Source organism: Lottia gigantea, assembly GCF_000327385.1.
Source record: "Lottia gigantea unplaced genomic scaffold LOTGIsca_147, whole genome shotgun sequence".
NCBI lineage: Eukaryota > Metazoa > Mollusca > Gastropoda > Lottiidae > Lottia > Lottia gigantea.
The window spans coordinates 305,456-325,933 of NW_008707746.1; the positions used below are offsets into that span (position 1 = coordinate 305,456).

The 20,478-nt window shown below is 34.1% G+C and overlaps 1 protein-coding gene across 1 annotated transcript in view; it reads right to left on the reverse strand.

Annotated features, from left to right (window-relative positions):
• LOTGIDRAFT_140416 (hypothetical protein) overlaps positions 1-12,846 on the reverse strand; it is a gene marked incomplete at both ends in the record, with an annotated part of 14,685 nt that extends 1,839 nt beyond the window's left edge. Inside the window, 12 exons of the mRNA XM_009050222.1 lie at positions 101-179; positions 773-891; positions 1,475-1,548; positions 3,217-3,384; positions 4,361-4,496; positions 5,643-5,951; positions 7,098-7,236; positions 8,761-8,940; positions 9,532-9,748; positions 10,623-10,726; positions 11,396-11,484; positions 12,711-12,846. Of these exons, the coding sequence (XP_009048470.1) occupies positions 101-179; positions 773-891; positions 1,475-1,548; positions 3,217-3,384; positions 4,361-4,496; positions 5,643-5,951; positions 7,098-7,236; positions 8,761-8,940; positions 9,532-9,748; positions 10,623-10,726; positions 11,396-11,484; positions 12,711-12,846 (1,750 nt within the window). The remainder of the gene's footprint in view (positions 1-100; positions 180-772; positions 892-1,474; positions 1,549-3,216; positions 3,385-4,360; positions 4,497-5,642; positions 5,952-7,097; positions 7,237-8,760; positions 8,941-9,531; positions 9,749-10,622; positions 10,727-11,395; positions 11,485-12,710) is intronic.
• Between the last annotated feature and the right edge of the window lie 7,632 nt (positions 12,847-20,478).

Consider the following 20,478-nt stretch of genomic DNA (forward strand, 5'->3'; position numbering starts at 1 on the left):
GATCCACATTCATTCCTTATATAAGCTATACAACCTCTTTACTACAAGCCCTATTAGTGTTAATTATAAAATTGTGATTATTGCTGTAATTATAACTTACAAATTTTATCAAAAGTGATACTCTCTATAAAATCAAACAACCTCTCAACCAAACTCTGGGCTGCTTTCTTACAAGAACCCTAAAATATAGAATGGGAATGAGTTATTAAAGACAAGGTAACATACGCCCACTGGCAGCTGTCAAGAAATGATAAAACAGTTCTTAATGACTAAAGTATGAATTTTCTCATGTTAAAGAAATTTTATTAGTTTGAATTTAATGATATATATATTTACTACCAGTTATTTATGCTGAGTAATTCCACCAAATTTTTAAAAATCAATATCAATAACCCAAATACATCAAATTATCGCATCTATATATATGATCACACCATGTTTCATTAAAATCAATAAAAAATTGTAGTCTCTAATGTGTTCACAAACAAATTTTGACGCGTTTTTCCTACGTCAAGGGCAATAACTCAAAAACCGTTAATTGAAAAATCATCAAATTCAAACTTGACCAAGATCTCATCAATATAAATTATCACACCAAATTTCATTAAAATCAGTTGAAAACTGTTGTCTCTATTGTGTTCACAAACAAATTTTGACGCTTTTTCCTAAGTCAAGGGCAGTAACTCAAAAACTGTTCATCAAAAGATTGTCAAATTAAAATAAAGACCACAATATTTGCACAAACTTGTCACAGAGAAACAAAATGACTTACAGAAGCACAGTAGCCTTGAACACAAGGTCTGCCGTCTGGTAAAGCAGTGAGAGGGTCAGCACGAACACAGACATTACCAGTTGCGTTTCCACGGCAACATCTATTGCAAGATGTATCCACTGCAAAAAAAAATGTTATAATTAAAGAAAATGACAAATTGACTTTATGTATGTTCAACTTTTCTAAGGCCATACAAAATAAATAGTCTTGTTTTACAGGCCTTTTTTTTCTAAAATCGGGACGAGAGGGCGAATTTATTATTTATTATTCATAAGCGATTAGTTTTTCAACTGGAATAAATCGGAGCGAGCCAAAGCATTTATTATTTATTACCACAAATTTAATGTACATTTAATATTAAGGCAACAATCAGGCATTTTTGGGCCTGTAAAACAGACTATTTATTTTGTATGGCCTAATGCAAATGGGCCAATGAAAAACGTGTTCAATGAAAGAAATTTTGCAATAACAACCTGAGAAAACTAAGAGCTATTGTAAAGTCACTTTAGGTTTTCTTATAAAGCCTGAAACTCCCTTCTAGAGTGTTTACAAGCTAAAAATTGAATGCGTTTTCAAGAACAAGGGCAATAACTCATACTAAATATTTTCAATTTTTCTGATTTTCAATAGGGTTTAACCACATTTCATGTGGCATACAAAAACAGTCTGTTTTCACCATTAGTTTCATTAGAATATAGGTACCTTCTTCACAGAGACAAGGAGTTAGTCGATTTCGCTCACAGAGTCCCAGACACCTTCCACCTCGACAAATACCACTAAAATAATACATAAACAATATTTAAAGATAGCTTGCCAGGCAAGGTAATATACGCCCACTGGCAGCTTTGATTTTAAATAAAAATATTTAGCAGTACAGTAACAATTACCAGTATGAAATATTCAACCTTCAGACATACACTTCTTTTGAACTCTTTAGAGCGATACTGAATAATATCAAAATCTGTCCAGATTTGTGCCTTCTAGAGTGTTAACAAGCTAAAATTGAACGAGTTTTCAAGAACAAGGGCAATAACTCATACTAATTATTTCTAGATCTTTCTAATTTTAAATAGGGTTCATCCTTGGGTGATAACAAACACTCTCACCAAGTTTCATCAAAATCCATCAAGAATTGCACCTTCTTGAGTGTTTACGAGCGCTTCAAGAACAAGGGCAATAACTCATACTAAATATTTTTTGATTTTTCTGATTTTCAATAGGGTTCATCCTTGGGTGATTACAAACGACCATAACCAGTTTTGTCAAAATCAGTCAAGAACATACATGTGTATAGGTCAGGAAAAAAATGATTTGCCTTGAAAAATCTGGAGATTGGGTGAAAAGTCGGGAGATTTTGACTCAAGAATTGTGCCTTATAGAGTGTTTACGAGCAATTGTGGACGAACGGACCAACGGACATGGGTGACAACAATATACGCCCCCATTTCATGAGGGCCTATAAAAAGCACTTTTCATGATTTAAATCTGACATAAACTTCTCTTTCTAACCAAGAGAACCAAGGTTGCATATAATCTGACAAGCAACAGAAAACACCAATAAATTTAGTTATTTATTTCTTCCAAAAAGTAATACAGATAACTGTAATTGAGCAAATTTTCATTAAAGATGGGTTTCCTTATTTTTTCAGTGTCAAATTAAGCAAACTATTTCATTAATTGGTGTTTATAATGAATTATCATGTATTCTTAATCATATCATTATGTTCTTATTGCATATAATTAAAAGTTTTAACCAATCATAAATGACCATGTATGTACAGTCTGGATAAACATAAAAAGACTTTTCGACCTTTCTTAATCGGTCACTCATTGGTAATTCTCATCTAATTTAGCTAATTATGAATTAATTATGGACATGTGAGACAAACTGGTATTTTTCCAAGTCATTAGGATCTCTACTTTCTATTAGCAAGTATTAGCATTTTCATTTTCATAAATGAAAATAAGGGAACCTATCTTTAAAAAAGATAGAAGAACTAAGGTTCTCAAGGACTCAGGGTCAACCAGAATAACATGAATTGATGACTTATCCGTGGTCACTAGTGTTGAAACGGTTAATCAGTTAATCGATTTCGGGTAGTATTTCACGGGTAGCGCCTGAACACTGTCAGACCCGCTCGTAATCTTACATTAAAGCAGACGCTTCTATGGGTTGTTTGGTATCTGTCGATTTGTACTTGCAATTCACGGGGAACTAGCCAAAATCTTCCTGGGTATTCATTTACACTTACTCTAGTTTAGTTAACGGTGAGTTACTGCCGCAAGCCGCGGTTTTTGACTCCTTTTATAATCTTTAGTAATTATTCGGATAACAAACGGTTTTTGCCTTCGATGACCCGGTTCGTAAAATTCACTAACCGTTTCAACACTAGTGGTCACACCCTTTCTGCCACTTTGAACTAAAGATAAGAAATGAAACTTACTCATCTCTACAGTCAGTATCATCATCAGCATCTTCCTCTGTTGGACATTCCAAGCTGTTCCCTGTACAATATCCAATCTTCTTACAAGATGTATAGGTATCATTTCTACATATCGTTCCCACCTGCGCCATATCGCATGTACTTGCACAGCACTCATGGTTATATGGACTGAAATGGATAACTAGTGGAGTTTTACACCCTACTTTTATGTCCATAATTGGACTAATAAAAAGGAACTTAAAGTGATACTACGTCTTAGAATGAACATAAAATTTAAGAATTTTAAACTTGGCCAATCAGAGCATATATTCATCAGTAGATATACCTGGTGTCATAAATAACATAACAGGATCCTTATATAATCCAATAAATCCAAAAAACTTAGTAATTATCCATAAAAATGCAATTAACTATTGAAAAACACTTAATATTAAGATTAAGCGTTTTTAAATAATTACTTAGTTTTATGAATTTTCCAATTTTCTAGATTTGACAGGGATTCTGTTGTAACTTTATGACACCAGGTAAGTTCACTGATGAATATATACTCATATTGACCATTTCGAGAACTTAAATTTTATGTTCATTCTAAGATGTAGTATCACTTTAAATATCCTGTGCTTAACAACTTTTTAAGATTTTCAATTTATTAACAAAACGTTAGCCAACTCTTTTACTACTTTAACCTTAGCACATGGGACTACACTCTTTTTCCAGTCCCTTTGTAAAGTACCAAACTTGAAACCCTTGCCTAGATCTTACCTGGGGGAGCCGCGGTGGCTCAGTGAGTTAGACGCTTGCTCGCTAACCTGAAGGTCCAGGGTTCAATCCCGGCATATGTCGAGATAATACCTACGGATTTTTCAACCCGGTTTCCCCCTGTCAGTGATGCAGGTAAGAGGGGCTGACATGGAAAAAGCGTCTAGTTGTTCAGATGGGACAATAAACCGAGGCCCTGTGTGCTACAGGCTGTGGACGTTAAAGATTCCTCGGCAGTTGGAAATCGAAAAAGAGCAGGCTAATGCCGCTGTCCTGGCAAAATTTCCCTCATCTCACCCTGCATGGTGTTGCCCGTCTTCATTAGCTCACATGGTGCAGAAAAGTAGGACGTAAAACTCCATTCATTTCATTTCATAGATCTTACCTGCAGATTGCACCTTGTTTTAACTGGCAGCGCGTGTTACAGCATTCATCCTGACCATACTTTCCCAGGAACCCTGCATCACATTCCTCTCCTGCGTCTAATTTACCGTTTCCACAATCTGTTACTGGGGTAGGCTCTGAAAACAATAACAGACGTTAAAAAAATAGAAAAACAAAAAGTACAAATATCAATAACTATGTTGACTCTTCAGAAATGATGTTTGACCTGTGACTTCAATGCATTTTGACAAGAAAAAAGAATTCATGACGTGCTCTGTGACTATCGATCTTACGAATTTAAAAAAATAGCGATGCCATCGTAATACGCCCACATTTGTAATGGCAGCGAATTTGTCCGGGAGGTTAACAAGAGTTATCAGTAAATGAATGTTGCTGAGAGTGAAATTTTCATATTTCATGGGTTTTGTTTACAGCTTTTTTATTCAAGTGGGATTAATTTAACATGTCTAGTTTCATTTAATCAATCAGACAGACAGACAGACAGGGTTTATCTTTGGGTGATTACAAACACTCACACTAAGTTTCATCAAAATCAATCAAGAAACCGGCTCTCTCTCATGTCCACAATTCAAGAACAAGGGCAATAACTCATAGTAAATATTTTTCGATTCGTCTGAATTTCAATAGGGTTCATCCTTGGGTGATTACAAACACTCACACTAAGTTTCGTCAAATTCTATCAAGAAACCAGCTCTCTCTTGTGTCCAGAAACAATTCAAGAACAAGGGCAATAACTCATAGTAAATATTTTTCGATTCGTCTGAATTTCAATAGGGTTCATCCTTGGGTGATTACAAATACTCACACCAAGTTTTGTCAAAATGTATCAAGAAACCAGCTCCCTATTGTGTCCACAAACAATTCAAGAACAAGGGCAATAACTCATAGAAAATATTTTTTGATTCGTCTGATTTTCAATAGGGTTCATCCTTGGGTGATTACAAACACTCACACTAAGTTTCGTCAAAATCCATCAAGAAACCAGCACTATATCGTGTCCACAAACAATTCAAGAACAAGGGCAATAACTCATAGTAAATATTTTTCGATTCGTCTGAATTTCAATAGGGTTCATCCTTGGGTGATAAAAAACACTCACACCAAGTTTCGTCAAAATCCATCAAGAAACCAGCTCTCTATCGTGTCTACAATATTGTGGACAGACAGACGGACAGATAGACAGACGGACAGATAGACAGACAGACGGACAGGGGCGACAGCTATATATGCCCACATTAACATGTGGGCGTATGAAAACTTACCTTTAAAGCAAAAATCAGCTTTGGCTGCTAAAACTTCACTGACCCATCTCTTACTGCAGGGAGAGAATTTATCATTGTTTGAATCGTAACCGGCTACAGAAAATGGGTACATCAGATATTTTCCGTCGCCAGAGAAAGAGGATGGGGCACACTCTGAGGTATCAGGATCATGTTCACTGCCCCAATTGTGGCCAATCTCATGGGCTGTGACTAAGTCTGACTGTTCTTTAAGTACTGTATCTCCATTGGCATTAGAAGTGGATGTGAAAGCTGTGTTGAAAGCTGTTTCAAACCCTGCTGATACACGTGCTAAAAAAAAGAAATGAAATGAATGGAGTTTTACGTCCTTCTTTTCTGCACCATGTGGGCTAATGAAGACGGACAACGCCAGGGTACAATGAGGGAAATTTTGCCAGGACAGCGGCATTAGCCTGCTCTTTTTCGATTTCCAACTGTCACGTCTTTAACGTGCACAGTCTGTAGCACACGGGGCCTCGGTTTATTGTCCCATCCGAACGACTAGACGCTTTTTCCATGTCAGCCCCTCATACCTGCATCACTGACAGGGGGAAACCGGGTTGAAAAATCCAAAGGTATTATCTCGACCTATGCCGGGATTGAACCCTGGACCTTCAGGTTAGCGAGCAAGCGTCTTACTCACTGAGCCACCGTGGCTGAAAGAAAATAAGAAGAAAATGATCTTCAGATTATTTGAGATGGTATTTCAACAACAATTGTTGACAAGTTTGGGAAATGGAGTCACAAGAGAACAGATGGGGAAAAAGAGACAAAAAGGAAAAAAAATTCATGTGAAAATGACCATCTAAGAGTTCTTTAACATGCAGGATCTTGATTTATTGCTCCCATCTTGCCCTAGTACTACAGGGGCGCAGATCGCTTTTTCAATGCGGGGGGGGGGGGACCAGTGGCGTATGCAGGATTTTTTAAAAAGGTGGTGGGACCGTAGGTGTGAATTCGATTGCAGAGTATAGCGGCATGAGAACGTTTCAGTTGAGCTGGTGGTGTTAATTTTCACCTAGGTGCTAATTCAAGGAATAAATAATTAAAAACCTTGAATTTACACCTAGGTGAAAATAATTTTTGATTAAATTTGCTCGTCACTCGACCATAAATTGTTCGAATAGTGGGCCATAGGCGCAAAATTTCGGCACTTTGATGTTCTCGGATGCCAAATTGTGCCCACAATACAGACACTCTTCTCAACCAAGCTTGACCATTTGTGGGGGGGACACAGGATATCATGACTCCCCCAGGTTTTCTGACGGGGGGACGTGTACCCCTGTCCCCCCCATGATCTGCGCCCATGTAGTACTAGCATCACTGACAGGGAAAACCAAGCTGAAATATCTACAGGTATTAAATTGACCTGTGCTTGGACTGAAATCGCGACCTCTAGGTAAGCCCCTAATTCAACCCTGCTCCAAAATTACTTACTTGGAGAGCATATTCCACCGGCACTGCCTATTCTACTGGAAGCTATGTATGCTAGACCCAGAACATTGTCTGTGAAGCTTTCATGAGTAAATAGATGACCTAAACAATATGATGTCATGGTCAAATCACGACCAAATACCTAGAAATTTAAATAAATGATACAGTAAGGCCATCCATATACAACATGGTTTTTAATGAGCCCATCTCACTGGACCTTGGTAAAAATACATATTTTACAAAGATAATAACTGAGGTTCTTGAGGACCCTGTCTACCAATTAGTCATAAGATTAGAACGACATATAGAAGCAAAGAGCACATATAACAAAACACAAGACAATATTATGGAATATAACACACTTCTTTTTTTTTCTGTTTTTTTTGTATAAATTTGTAAAAATATGATATATAATTATATACCAGAATATATACACCAAATTGTAAATATATATTATATATATAATTGTAAATATATTAAATTGTAAATATATATGTAAATATATATAATTGTAAATATATATATAATTGTAAATATATTAAATTGTAAATATATATGTAAATATTTATAATTTTGTAAATATATATGTAAATATAAAGAATTGTAAATATATATATTATTGTAAATATATTGAATCTTAAATATATATGTAAATATTTATAATTTTGTAAATATATATGTAAATATATATAATTGTAAATATATTGAATTGTAAAGATATATATAATTGTAAATATATTAAATTGTAAATATATATGTAAATATTTATTGGTCAATCATCTGTATTGTAAAAGGATAACAACTTAGGTTCTTGAGGATCCTGTCTACCAACAAGTCATTGGTCAATCATCTGTATTGTAAAAGGATAACAACTTAGGTTCTTGAGGATCCTGTCTACCAACAAGTCATTGGTCAATCATCTGTTTGTAAAAGGATAACAACTTAGGTTCATGAGGATCCTGTCTACCAACAAGTCATTGGTCAATCATCTGTATTGTAAAAGGATAACAACTTAGGTTCTTGGGGATCCTGTCTACCAACTAGTCATTGGTCAATCATCTGTATTGTAAAAGGATAACAACTTAGGTTCTTGAGGATCCTGTCTACCAACAAGTCATTGGTCAATCATCTGTATTGTAAAAGGATAACAACTTAGGTTCTTGAGGATCCTGTCTACCAACTAGTCATTGGTCTAGAAGGATAACGACTTAAGGGCTTGTCATAAAAGCAGTTCCTCTCAGAAAGATAGTGGACCACAGCCATATACGCCCACCACAGCATGCGGTTGGTAAATATTCAAGATTTTGGGGCAAGGGCAATAACTCTGCTTCTAACAGTCGAAAATAGCTCAAATTCGAACTTGATCTTCGTTTTATGAACATGTATACACATACCGAATTTCATGTGATTCCATCAAAAAATCTAGTTTTTAGAGCGTTTACAAGCAAATGTTGACGGATGGACAGAGGTGCCGACAATATGCTACAATATAAAAACTGATCAACACCAATTATTTCTGAAATTGCTCTATTGTATTTATCTAACCCATATGATACAGATCATATTGTTACATTGTTTGGCAATACCCAGCACTACCCCAACATCCTACTCTTCCCTTGCAGCTCTTAACCATCTTTTAAGAGAACACAAGGCAGCCCAATCCTACCTTTAACAAATTTGTAGTCTCCCAATCACTCTTGTCTTTATTATAGTGTAGTGAAACAGTATCAGTGTAGCTGTCATGTATTTTGATCAGACCAATTTCAACACCTAGACCAGTAAAATCATTGGAACCTTCCCAATTTATTTTACGATACAAGGTATCTGTGTTCTTAATGACGTCGACCTTGAGGAAAATGAAATGAAATGAATGGAGTTTTACGTCCTACTTTTCTGCACCAAGTGGGCTAATGAAGTCGGGCAACGCATTAGCATTAGCCTGCTCTTTTTCGATTTCCAACTGTCGAGGGATCTTTAACGTGCACAGCCTGTAGCACACGGGGCCTTGGTTTATTGTCCCATCTGAACAACTAGACGCTTTTTCCATGTCAGCCCCTCTTACCTGTATCACTGACAGGGGGAAAGCGGGTTGAAAAATCCAAAGGTATTATCTCAACCTATGCCGGGATTGAACCCTGGACCTTCAGATTAGCGAGCAAACGTCTATCTCACTGAGCCACCGCGGCTCCGTCAACCTTGAGGAGATGTAGTGAAATTCAATTTAATGTCAAAACATTATGAGCATAGACAACACCATGCTGTGTACATTCAGGGAATTTTTGCATTTCACTGTGTTCTTTTTTATTTTCACTTGCCAAAACATTATGAACTTAGACAACACCATGCTGTGTGCAATGAGAGATTTCTTCTCAGTCAAGGGATATACAATCTGTAGCACACTGCCTTAGTATATTGTTGTGAACTCTCTAAAACTTACGATATATTTGGCTGTTTTATAAATATCACTTCGACCAATAGTCTTGAAGAATTTATAATCGGCCACTGCATATACATCACATGTATTTTTAGAGGGCGTGGCTCGTTTCTTACGACTCAGAATTCTTTCCGTTGGTTGTCTCTTGTCTTTTTGGATCTCTGTATCATCTTCTACATGGGCTGATTTACAGTATTTGTTCCTGAAAATGAAATAGAGTCTTCATTTTTTTTTCTTAGTAAATCCGACTACTCTCTGGCCACATCGAGTTCTAAATCATATTTTGGCTATCATTTTTGTATGAATTGAAATATTAATCTCCAAATATTGCTGAGAGTCTTTGATTGTCTTTGGGTTGATGAAAATGCCAACCATTGAAAACAAAATTATTTGAAAGTATGATTTTACAGAGGGAGATTTTCAGTTCAAAATGTGTGTCATTTTCACATGAAATTTCTTGGAGAGAAATGTGTTCATTTCAAGTGCAAAATTTTCAAAACTTATATATTCATGGACCCAAAGGAGGCAAGGTATTCAATACCACTGGTATGCACTTGAAAATCATATTTTGAATATTTGACTTGAGAGAAAAAATTCAATTTAGAACTCAATGTGGCCATAGAGTGGAAGTCTTTTCAATGTCATACCCTCTAACCTTCATCCTGATTGGCCGCAACTGGGCCTAAAAGTAGTGTACAATTAGAAATTAAGCTAAGAATCCATATATGCGTCATGCGGATCCGTCATGCGTTAAAAATTGAAATGGTTGGTTTAAGAGGGTATGATTCCATATATGCGGAAGCGGTATCCGTCAAATGGTCTCCATCATGCGTCAAAAAAAAATCGTCGGGTGTAGTGATTTTTGATGCATCCGGACGCCTTTCTGCGCGGAGATCTCCCAAATGTGACGTATTTTGTGGGGATTCCCTGTCTTTTTTATGCACCAAAGCATCCATCTGTCTAGAAGTTTGTGAGTCAAAAGAAAGATAACGCATACGTTTAAAGCACATATGGAATCATATTTGACGCATGATGGATCCGCAAGGGCCATTTATGTCCGCATGACGCGTATATGGAATCTTAGCTTTCCATACCCATTTTTTTGTCCACCAGGCCATTTTATATCTTGACCTCTATACATTAACATTTGATCTGATCCTTCAGATTGCGTGTTACCATGGAGATGACGCCAAGCAGCCTGAAAGCGAATACAGCACCAAATTTAACTCTTCCATAAAAAAAATTTTTCAATAAAGATAGCCCTATACAGTGGGTGATTGTATTGTGCTTTATATTCAATATGATGCCAAGTTTCCGATAATTAAATTGTAATGCAGTGTGCAATGAGTAAATTTTGTTACCAACTCAACATAATTCTTTAAAGATGGGTTCCCTTATTTTCATTTATGAAAATGAAAATGCTAATACTTATATGAATAGAAAGTAGAGGTGTTCTTATGACTTGGAAAAATACCAGTTTGTCTCACATGTCTCACAATTAATTCATAATTAGCTAAATTAGAAGAGAATTACCAACAGAATTCCAATGAGTGACCGATCAAGAAAGGTCAAAGGGATTTTTTTTGTTTATCCAGACTGTATATACATGGACATTTATGTTTGGTTAAACCTCTTAATTATATGCAATAAGAACATAATGATATGATTAAGAATACATGATAATTCATTAGAAAACACCAATTAATCAAATAGTTTGTTTAATTTAACACTGAAAAAATAAGGAAATCCATTTTTAATTGAGTGAAAGTACCTCATTTGCTACATCACAGTGATTGTAATGATAAAATAGTTAATATCAAGATGTTTATAGCAAGACAATACTATAGAATATATGGTACTAACTGACCTCAATAACGTACAACTGACCGTCAACATCAATAGTACCCACAAAATTATCATCATCAAAATATCCATGTACTTCTGAATTCTCCTCACCTATAATTGACAATCATTATAATAATATGACTTAAGGTGACCAGTGATGGTAGGGAAGCTAAATGAATTCATTTATGCCTAGTGGTGTCATAGTTTTGAGCTCGTGGCTCCAATATAATTCGGTTCTGCGTCTTTCTTTGGTGGTCGTATCGAGGTCAGGGTCATGGTTTATGATTCTGATTAGATGGACAAAGAAAGGATCTGGGCCATGGCCGGATTTATTGAAGTGTTTACTGACTGGTGTGAATCTGTTCAGCCGAATGTCGGCACGATGTTCTTTTAGTCTTATGTAAATGGAGCGTTTTGATTCTCCGACATATTGCAGAGACGCCTCTGCATTTTGTCAGTTCGCCTCCGTAACTGACCCAAAACGTCTCTGCATTTCAGCAGAGACGCCTCTGCAATGCACCTCCGAATTTATAGTTATATAGAGGTGAAGTTTTCACTTTTGCCTCGTTGCCCCTGAAGAGTTCTAACCAGAACGAAACCGGTCGGACCACATACCTAAGAAAGGGTATTTTCAGGCAGTCATTTCTTTCCTAAAATAATTCTTCATGTTAAAATATGACTTAGCAGACATTACAAAGGGGGGGGGGCTTTAATTTTGGTTTTCAATAGGGCTCTTTTTTCAATGATAACTAATTTCTTTCAAATCTGTCATGAATTTTGTCCTCTAAAGTGTTTATAAGCCAGAAATCAAAAGCTGTAGAGCTGGGCGATATACCGGTTGGTATCACGATAAATACCGGTATAGGAATTTATATTGTTTATAATATCGCCTGATTAAAAAATACCTAAATATCACCAAATTGTGATTTATGGTAATTATCATGATATATCACAAAATTTTTGTCCAGATAAGATCATCTACATAATTTTAACAAGTAACTTAATAGTTGAAACAGATGTTTTTTTCATGATATTAAAGACTGGGGTGTTTTTAGAGATATTTATTGTTTTATGTTACATTTAAAATTTCTAGATCATAATTTTCTTTCAAAAACCAGTAAAAAATAAACTTCAAAAATATCGTGATATATACCCATATCGTGATATATTAATACTTAATATCGTGATATCAACTTGAACCAATATCGCCCAGGCTTAAAAAGCTACTTTTTTCATAATCTACAATTTTTTTTAGGGTTCTTTAACAGAAATTTTTAGCCAGCCCCCACAATATCCACCCCCCTCAATAATTATGGACCCACCCTAGTATGACTTACCTTCAACAGTACCAGAGTAAAAGTCCCCTTCTTTAAAAGAAACAATATTTTCACTGCCGTCAGCATGGACTACAACCAGTTTAAATTGTGGAGCAAATATCTCAGTTCTAGGTTTTAATATCAGCACAAACGTTCTGTAAACACCAAATTAGTAATGAATCAAAACCCATACACTATTCATGAACACTTTGATTTGTCCAAGATTTCATTTTTAAATTTGTCAAAAAATGAGATGAAATATTTGAATAAACTATTTTATGGTAAGTCAAGCTAGATTTTATTACAGAATCCAATATAATGGGTAAGCTTACATCAAAAGATAATATCAATAGATAAAATTTACATTTTTGCAGCAACATCGAATATCCATGCAAGTTATAATATTGTGGGTGACCGCTTGAAACCTCGTATATATATGCCATATTTGGTCATTTTGACTTTTTGATACCGTTTGAAAGCTCGTAAAAGCGCGGATCTCGTGATCAAAACCTCGTATTCTTAGCTTGATTGTAAATAACTCAAAAACCACTAATTAAATAACACGTATATAAACAGTCAGCTTTAAAACCTTGTAAAATATATTATTATACAAGGTTCAATGTTCCTTTTCTGCGGATGAAAATGAAAAACCTCGTATACTGTATTATTATACGAGTTTTTGGTTCAATAGGCCGGAGATCTCAAATTGTTATACAAGGTTTGTATTTTCCAAGAATGAAAACCACGTATAGCAGTAAAAAAAATAATAAAAAAAATTTTAACAAAATAGGCGTACAAATAGTTTTTTGTGTTTTTCTCGATAAGTAATTTCGCGTCATATATCTTGATACCAGGTTTCAAGCGGTAACCCATGATATCCTACCTGTTAAAAGCATGGAGTGTATATTCTTTGATATATTCCTCTTCATGCCCGTCTGTATTAAAATCCTGACTGTAAATACTGCGTCTAAAACGATGTGTGGTTTGACTGGACTCTATCACTTCATAATACGACACTTTGTCAAATATATCACCTAGAAGATTTGAAATTTAAAAATAATGCAACTATACTGGCATACAAAATGAAATGAAATGAATGGAGTTTTACGTCCTACTTTTCTACACCATGTGGGCTAATGAAGACGGGCAACACCATGCAGGGTGCAATGAGGGAGATTTTGCCAGGACAGCAGCATTAGCCTGCTCTTTTTCGATTTCTAATTGTCGAGGAATCTTTAACGTGCCCAGCCTGTAGCACACAGGGCCTCGGTTTATTGTCCCATCCAAACGACTAAATGCTTTTTCCATGTCAGTCCCTCTTACCTACATCACTGACACGGGGAAACCGGGTTGAAAAATCTGAAGGTATTATCTCTACATATATACTGGCATCCAGAACAAAAAATTTGTCAGTGCCAAGTGCTTTACTAACTTTTGACTCTGTGAAGTCATTAAAATGGCATACAAAATGTTGTCAAAAAGTCAATAACTGTTTTTCAAATTTTAGCAAGCTTTTTTTGCTCCTCGTAGTTCACAAAGGGCCACTTTCTTGTTGTCAAACTTGACTAGAATAATTGGGCCTCATTAACTAAGTTAAGTATGCTTATAGCAGTTACTATCTTGCCATACTTTCAATTTAGGGTTTGCCACTTCTGCAAATTTAAATATGTAATGTCACTAATGACGTAATTATTGAACTGACTGTTGCAGATCTGAAGAAAAGTTTGTATTTTACAGACACCAAAATATTTTTCTGTCCTACGAAGGATAACTTTCTCAAGTACGAACCTGAAATCAGAGACAATGCACTGAATGACAGCAGCAGTTTGAATGCAAGTCCAGCAGACATTTTTTGTTGCATAGATTCTGAGGAAAAATCATAAAATGTTTAATTTTTCATAGTTGTTTATCGTTTTGCTGGTTGCTGTGAACGCACTGAACAATGTAAATAAATCGATCAGCCAATGAAAATGTGTGTAGCCATCCGCCATCTTGAACTCTCGAAAGTTTCTTTAGTCTTGTTCTTCCAGTACCGTTACAAGTCATAAGTTAGAAAAGCGACCTGTCAAAATCTTTGAAATCCCCCAGATGAAACCGAAATTCACTTTAGACAAATCATTAAAATATTTTATTCATATAAAAATATATTTTGAAAAGATTTCGCTTGAAATTTCTTCCGGGGGTTCTACTAGATGAAGTTTTGAAGCAGATGAAAATGTAGTCCGAAACATCTGCCTATATTACTCCATCTTATCATTAAAGTGATACTACGTCTTAGAATGAACATAAAATTTAATTCTCAAGAATGGTCAATATGAGTATATATTCATCAGTGAACTTACCTGGTGTCATAAAGTTACAACAGAATCCCTGTAAAATCTAGAAAATTAGAAAATTCATAAAACTAAGTAATTATTGAAAAACACTTAATCATAATATTAAGTGTTTTTCAATAGTTAATTGCATATTTTATTAAGTTTTTTGGATTTATCGGATTATATAAGGATTCTGTTATGTTATTTATGACACCAGATATATCTACTGATGAATATATACTCTTTTTGACCAAGTTTAAAATTTTATGTTTATTCTAGTATCCCTTTAAAGGAATAATAATAGTTGTATAAATATTTCAGTGCTGACTGATAGGGCTACAATTCAATTGCAAAAAAATGCAGATATCATAGTTCCATTCTGGAAATTGCTACATATACCTTAAATCAGTCTCTCAGATTGAAGAGCAAAACTTTGGATGTCTGTATAAAACTGAAAAACAAGTGGTTGGCTAGCAAGATACGCCCACTTTCCTGATACTTTTTCAGTATATCAAGGGCAATCACCTATCTGTGTCAAATCATACCAAAAATCTAATTTGTGCAAGATATTGTTGATTTAAACAAACACACATTATTTAATAAAATTCTGACATAAACTGTCACCTCTATCGCCAACAAATTTTGATGCGTTTTTACTAAGTCAAGGGCAATAACTCAAATTCAATCTTGACTAAGATCTCATCATTATAAATGATCATACCAAATTTCATTTAAATAAGATGAAAACTGTACTCTCTATTGTGTTCACAAACAAATTTTGATGCGTTTTTCATAAATCAAGGGCAATAACTCAAAAACCATTCATCGAAAAATAGCCAACTTCAGACTTGACCAAGATCTCATCATTATAAATATACATACCAAATTTCATTTAAATTGGATGAAAACTGTAGTCTCTAGTGTGTTCACAAACAAATTTTGACGCGTTCTTCATAAATCAAGGGCAATAACTCAAAAACTGTTCATCGAAAAATAGCCAAATTTGAACTTGTCCAAGATCTCATCATTATAAATATTCAAATCAAATTTCATTTTAATTGGATGAAAACTGTAGTCTCTATTGTGTTCACAAACAAATTTTGATGCGTTTTTCATAAATCAAGGGCAATAACTCAAAAACCATTCATCAAAAGATCGTTAAATTCGAACTTGTCTAAGATCTCATGAATATAAATGATAACACCAAATTTAAATAAGATGAAAACTGTACTCTCTATTGTGTTCACAAACAAATTTTGACGCGTTTTTTAAAAACAGTAGTCTCTAAGCCAATTGTGGACAGACGGACCGACGGACAGGGGCGACGACAATATACGACCATATTATAATGTGGGCGTATAAAAAAACAAATTTGGAAACAATATAAACTTTAATTGCAAGAAATAAGGCACAAGGTAAAATAAAATTCATAATAGTAAAATCTCTAGGAACTTATTGCATAATACACGCAATCAATAATAATAATAATAATAATGAATTTTGGAGAGTGCTAAAACAGCACAGGGATATTTGGAGTATCCATGACAACGTAATCTGTTATACTTGTACACTCATTTTGAATATTGGCTAGTGACTGCATCATCTCGAAATGATCTTAGCGCTTTGTCTTAGGGTCTTAATTTCTTACATGGTTTCTAGGACATTCTAGTGCTAAGATCGTTTGGAGAATATGTAGCCAGATTCTTTAAGTTTGAGTTCCAAAAATGATATGCTGAGTTTTTGAGGTATTGAGCTGTCGATTTTTTTGCTTTTTTTTATATTCAAATTGAAAAATTTCAGAAAAAGAAAAATATGACATTTCTAAACGGCATTTACAGACCAATATGTAGCAGAATAACAGATTGAAAATTGATGTCTTTGTCAACTGTAAAACTCTCAAAATTTCAAGCTAGTCAACAAGAGTATATTCTGATAGAAGCTTATAGCACTGAAAAAATCACAAAATATATAAAAGTTAGAATTAAAGAAAATAGAAAAATTAAAAAATATAATTATATGAACAAGAAAAATTATAATTCTTATATAAAAACGAAAAAAACCAAAAAAAACTGTATAATGGTCCCATATTGTAGACAGAAAATAAAAACATAACAACAAAAATATGCATTACTTATAATAAAATTATGACTTGTATATGTCAGGCTCTTTCTATTGGTTGATTTCCATCTAATTAGCATAATCATTAATTGGACCAATCAAGAAATCGTATATTAGGCACATTCTATTTGTCTTCCTTTAATAACTAATTAACATATTCAATACATTGAACTTTCAGAACCTCCTATTGGTTGTTTTTGGATTTTGAATATTTATTGGCTTCTTTTTAACCAATCAAACTATCTATTTTCAGCACTTTCCATTGGTTGGTTTAAAACAAGCCACTGTTAACCTCTAAATTTTCAGGATTTTGAATATCATTAACCAAGACTATAAGGGCCATATGCAGCGTTCGTACTTTCCCTAAACTTTGACTTAAGCCGAACTTTAGGTATGCACCGATCGATCTTTACGAAAGTCAGGCTTAAATTTGACTATCAAATGTAGAAAATGAAAGCCTTAATCCTAACTTTAGCTAAAGTTCGACTTTAGTTAAGGTAAGAGCTCTGCATACGGCTCCAAGTATCCTTTTAACCAATCAAACAGTCTAATTTCTCCAAATTTAACTCGTTTAATTTAGAAAAATTTTCCTCAGAAACATAGTTTAAAATTTAAAAATAAATTTGAGCACCATTGAATATTAGTGTAGGCTGCAAGTCAATTTAAAATCTAAGCCTCTATTATAGCCCTATATATAAATACTAAAAATAACCAGAATTCCAGATTTTGCAATATTGTGATAACAGTAAAAAGCCTGCCAATAAGAATTGATAACTGATAAAGAAAATGTGCGCATGGGATTAGGGGAGAGGTGGGTGGTTTTGTCCCAAGAATTATTTCAAATTGGGCATTATTTCATCACCATAGTTGCCACATTGCCATAGAGGATTTTTTTTTCTGCTCATATTTTTGTTTGATTTTTAGTGTTTTTTCCCAAATTTTGGAAATCAGCTTTGAATTGATAAGCTAGACTATGCTCCTGTACAATGGACGGTTAAATATCGTTACAATATACTTTAGTTTGCTTATACATATGATATCAGCCTAAATCTTTCGAGATTTTATATCTATTGAAAGACAGATGCACATTAAATTCGCAACCATCAAAATAAGTAATATTTCAGTTATTAGACAGCAGTAAATCTGGTGAAGGAGCTTTCTTATTTTTAATTCATTCACAAAATCTGATTAATTACTTTAAGTGGTTGGCTAGCAAGATACGCCCAATTTCCTGATACATTTTCAGTATATCAAGGGCAATCACCTATCTGTGTCAAATCATACCAAAAATCTAATTCGTGCAAGATATTGTTGATTTAAACAAATACACATTATTTAATAAAATTCTGACATAAACTGTCACCTCTATCGCTAACAAATTTTGATGCTTTTTTACTAAGTCAAGGGCAATAACTCAAATTCCGTTGATTGAAAAATTGTCAAATTCAATCTTGACTAAGATCTCATCATTATTAATGATCATACCAAATTTCATTTAATTCTGATGAAAACTGTACTCTCTATTGTGTTCACAAACAAATTTTGACCCGTTTTTCCTTAATCAAGGGCAATAACTCAAAAACATTCATCAAAAGATAGTCAAATTTGAACTTGTCTAATCATTATAATTGATCACACCAAAATTCATTTAAATCAGATGAAAATTGTGGTCTCTATTGTGTTCACAACCAACTTTTGACACGTTTCTAATAAGTAAAGGGCAATAACTCAGAAACCGGTCATTGCAAGATCGTCAAATTCAAACTTGTCCAAGATCTCATCATTATAAATGATCACACCAAATTTTATTAAAATCAGATAAAAACTGTTGTCTCTATTGTGTTCACAACCAACTTTGGACACGTTTTTCATAAATCAAGGGCAATAACTCAAAAACCATTCATCGAAAGATCGTCAAATTCGAACTTGTCCAAGATCTCATGAATATAAATGATCCCACCAAATTTCATTCAAATCAGATAAAAACTGTTGTCTCTATTGCGTTCACAAGCTAACTGTAGATGGACGGACCGACAGACGGACAGGGAAGACAACAATATACGCCCACATTATAATTCTAAGTTTCTTGATGGAATTTTATTTGGTTGGTTTTTTAGGTCACTTTTGATTTACAGTTACTGAGAGTGACTCTCTAGTTTTTAAACCAAATTTTTTTTTTTTTAAAAAAGGTGGTTCCAGGACACTTCTTTATGAGTATTTTTTTTTTTTTTATAATACATATATTTTGTAAAATTCAATTCCATTTCAGAAGCAAATCTAACCAAAATATACTAAGGCAGTGAACAAATTAATAATACTGAATCCAAATTTTCTCGGGAAACGCTGTCCAATCAAGCAAAAATACAGTTGTGTTTACAAGTTGAAATGGAAAAAGTAAATTTGGAATCCAAGAATAAGCTGCTGACTTTGCAAAATTTGTGAAAATTTTTTCGTCATAAAAGAATTTCATTGCATCAAGATTAATTTTTCAGATGACTTTCGAAATTTTGCTAGGATTTCTAACATGAAAGTTTAATTCTTTGGTATAATTGCAGAAAGATTTTTGACTTTTGAAATAATGACACAATTAGCTAAGGCCATACAAAATAAATAGTCTGTTTTACAGGACTTTTTTTTTTCAAAAATCGGGGTGAGAGGGCGCTTTTTTAGATTTTCAACTGGGCGAATAAATTGGAGCGAGCCAAAGCATTTGTTATTTATTACCACAAATTTAATGTACATTTAATATTAAGGCAACAATCAGCCATTTTTGGACCTGTAAAACAGACTATTTATTTTGTATGGCCTGAGATATAAGGCATCTGATTGGTTAATCTTAAATGGTTTATTAATCTAACCAATCGGATGACTGCAACAATAAAATCTGTGAGGTTGAGTCAGCATTTATATGTGCATCAGCGACACTTATAGTTTATCATTTCAATTTCCTGTTTGACATCTTGGATGAAAGCAAATATTTTTTTGGGGATAGTGCTAGAGTTCCAGGAACTTCAGATGTCAGACATGAAATAAAAATGGTGAAACCAGAAGCTAAGTGCATGTTCAAACCTAATAATATTTGGTAACAATTCAGGCCCTATAGGTGAAGAAAAATACTACAATGAAAAAAATAAATATGTAAACATATCGTGGGTGATCGCTTGAAACATTGTATATGCCATATTTGGTACATATTTTGACTTTTTGGTATCGTTCGAAAGCTGGTAAAAGCGTGGATCTTGTGATCAAAACCTCGTATTCTTAGCCTGATTGTAAATAACTCAAAAACCACTAATTAAATAACACGTATATAAACAGTCAGATTTAAAACCTTGTAAAATATATTATACGAGGTT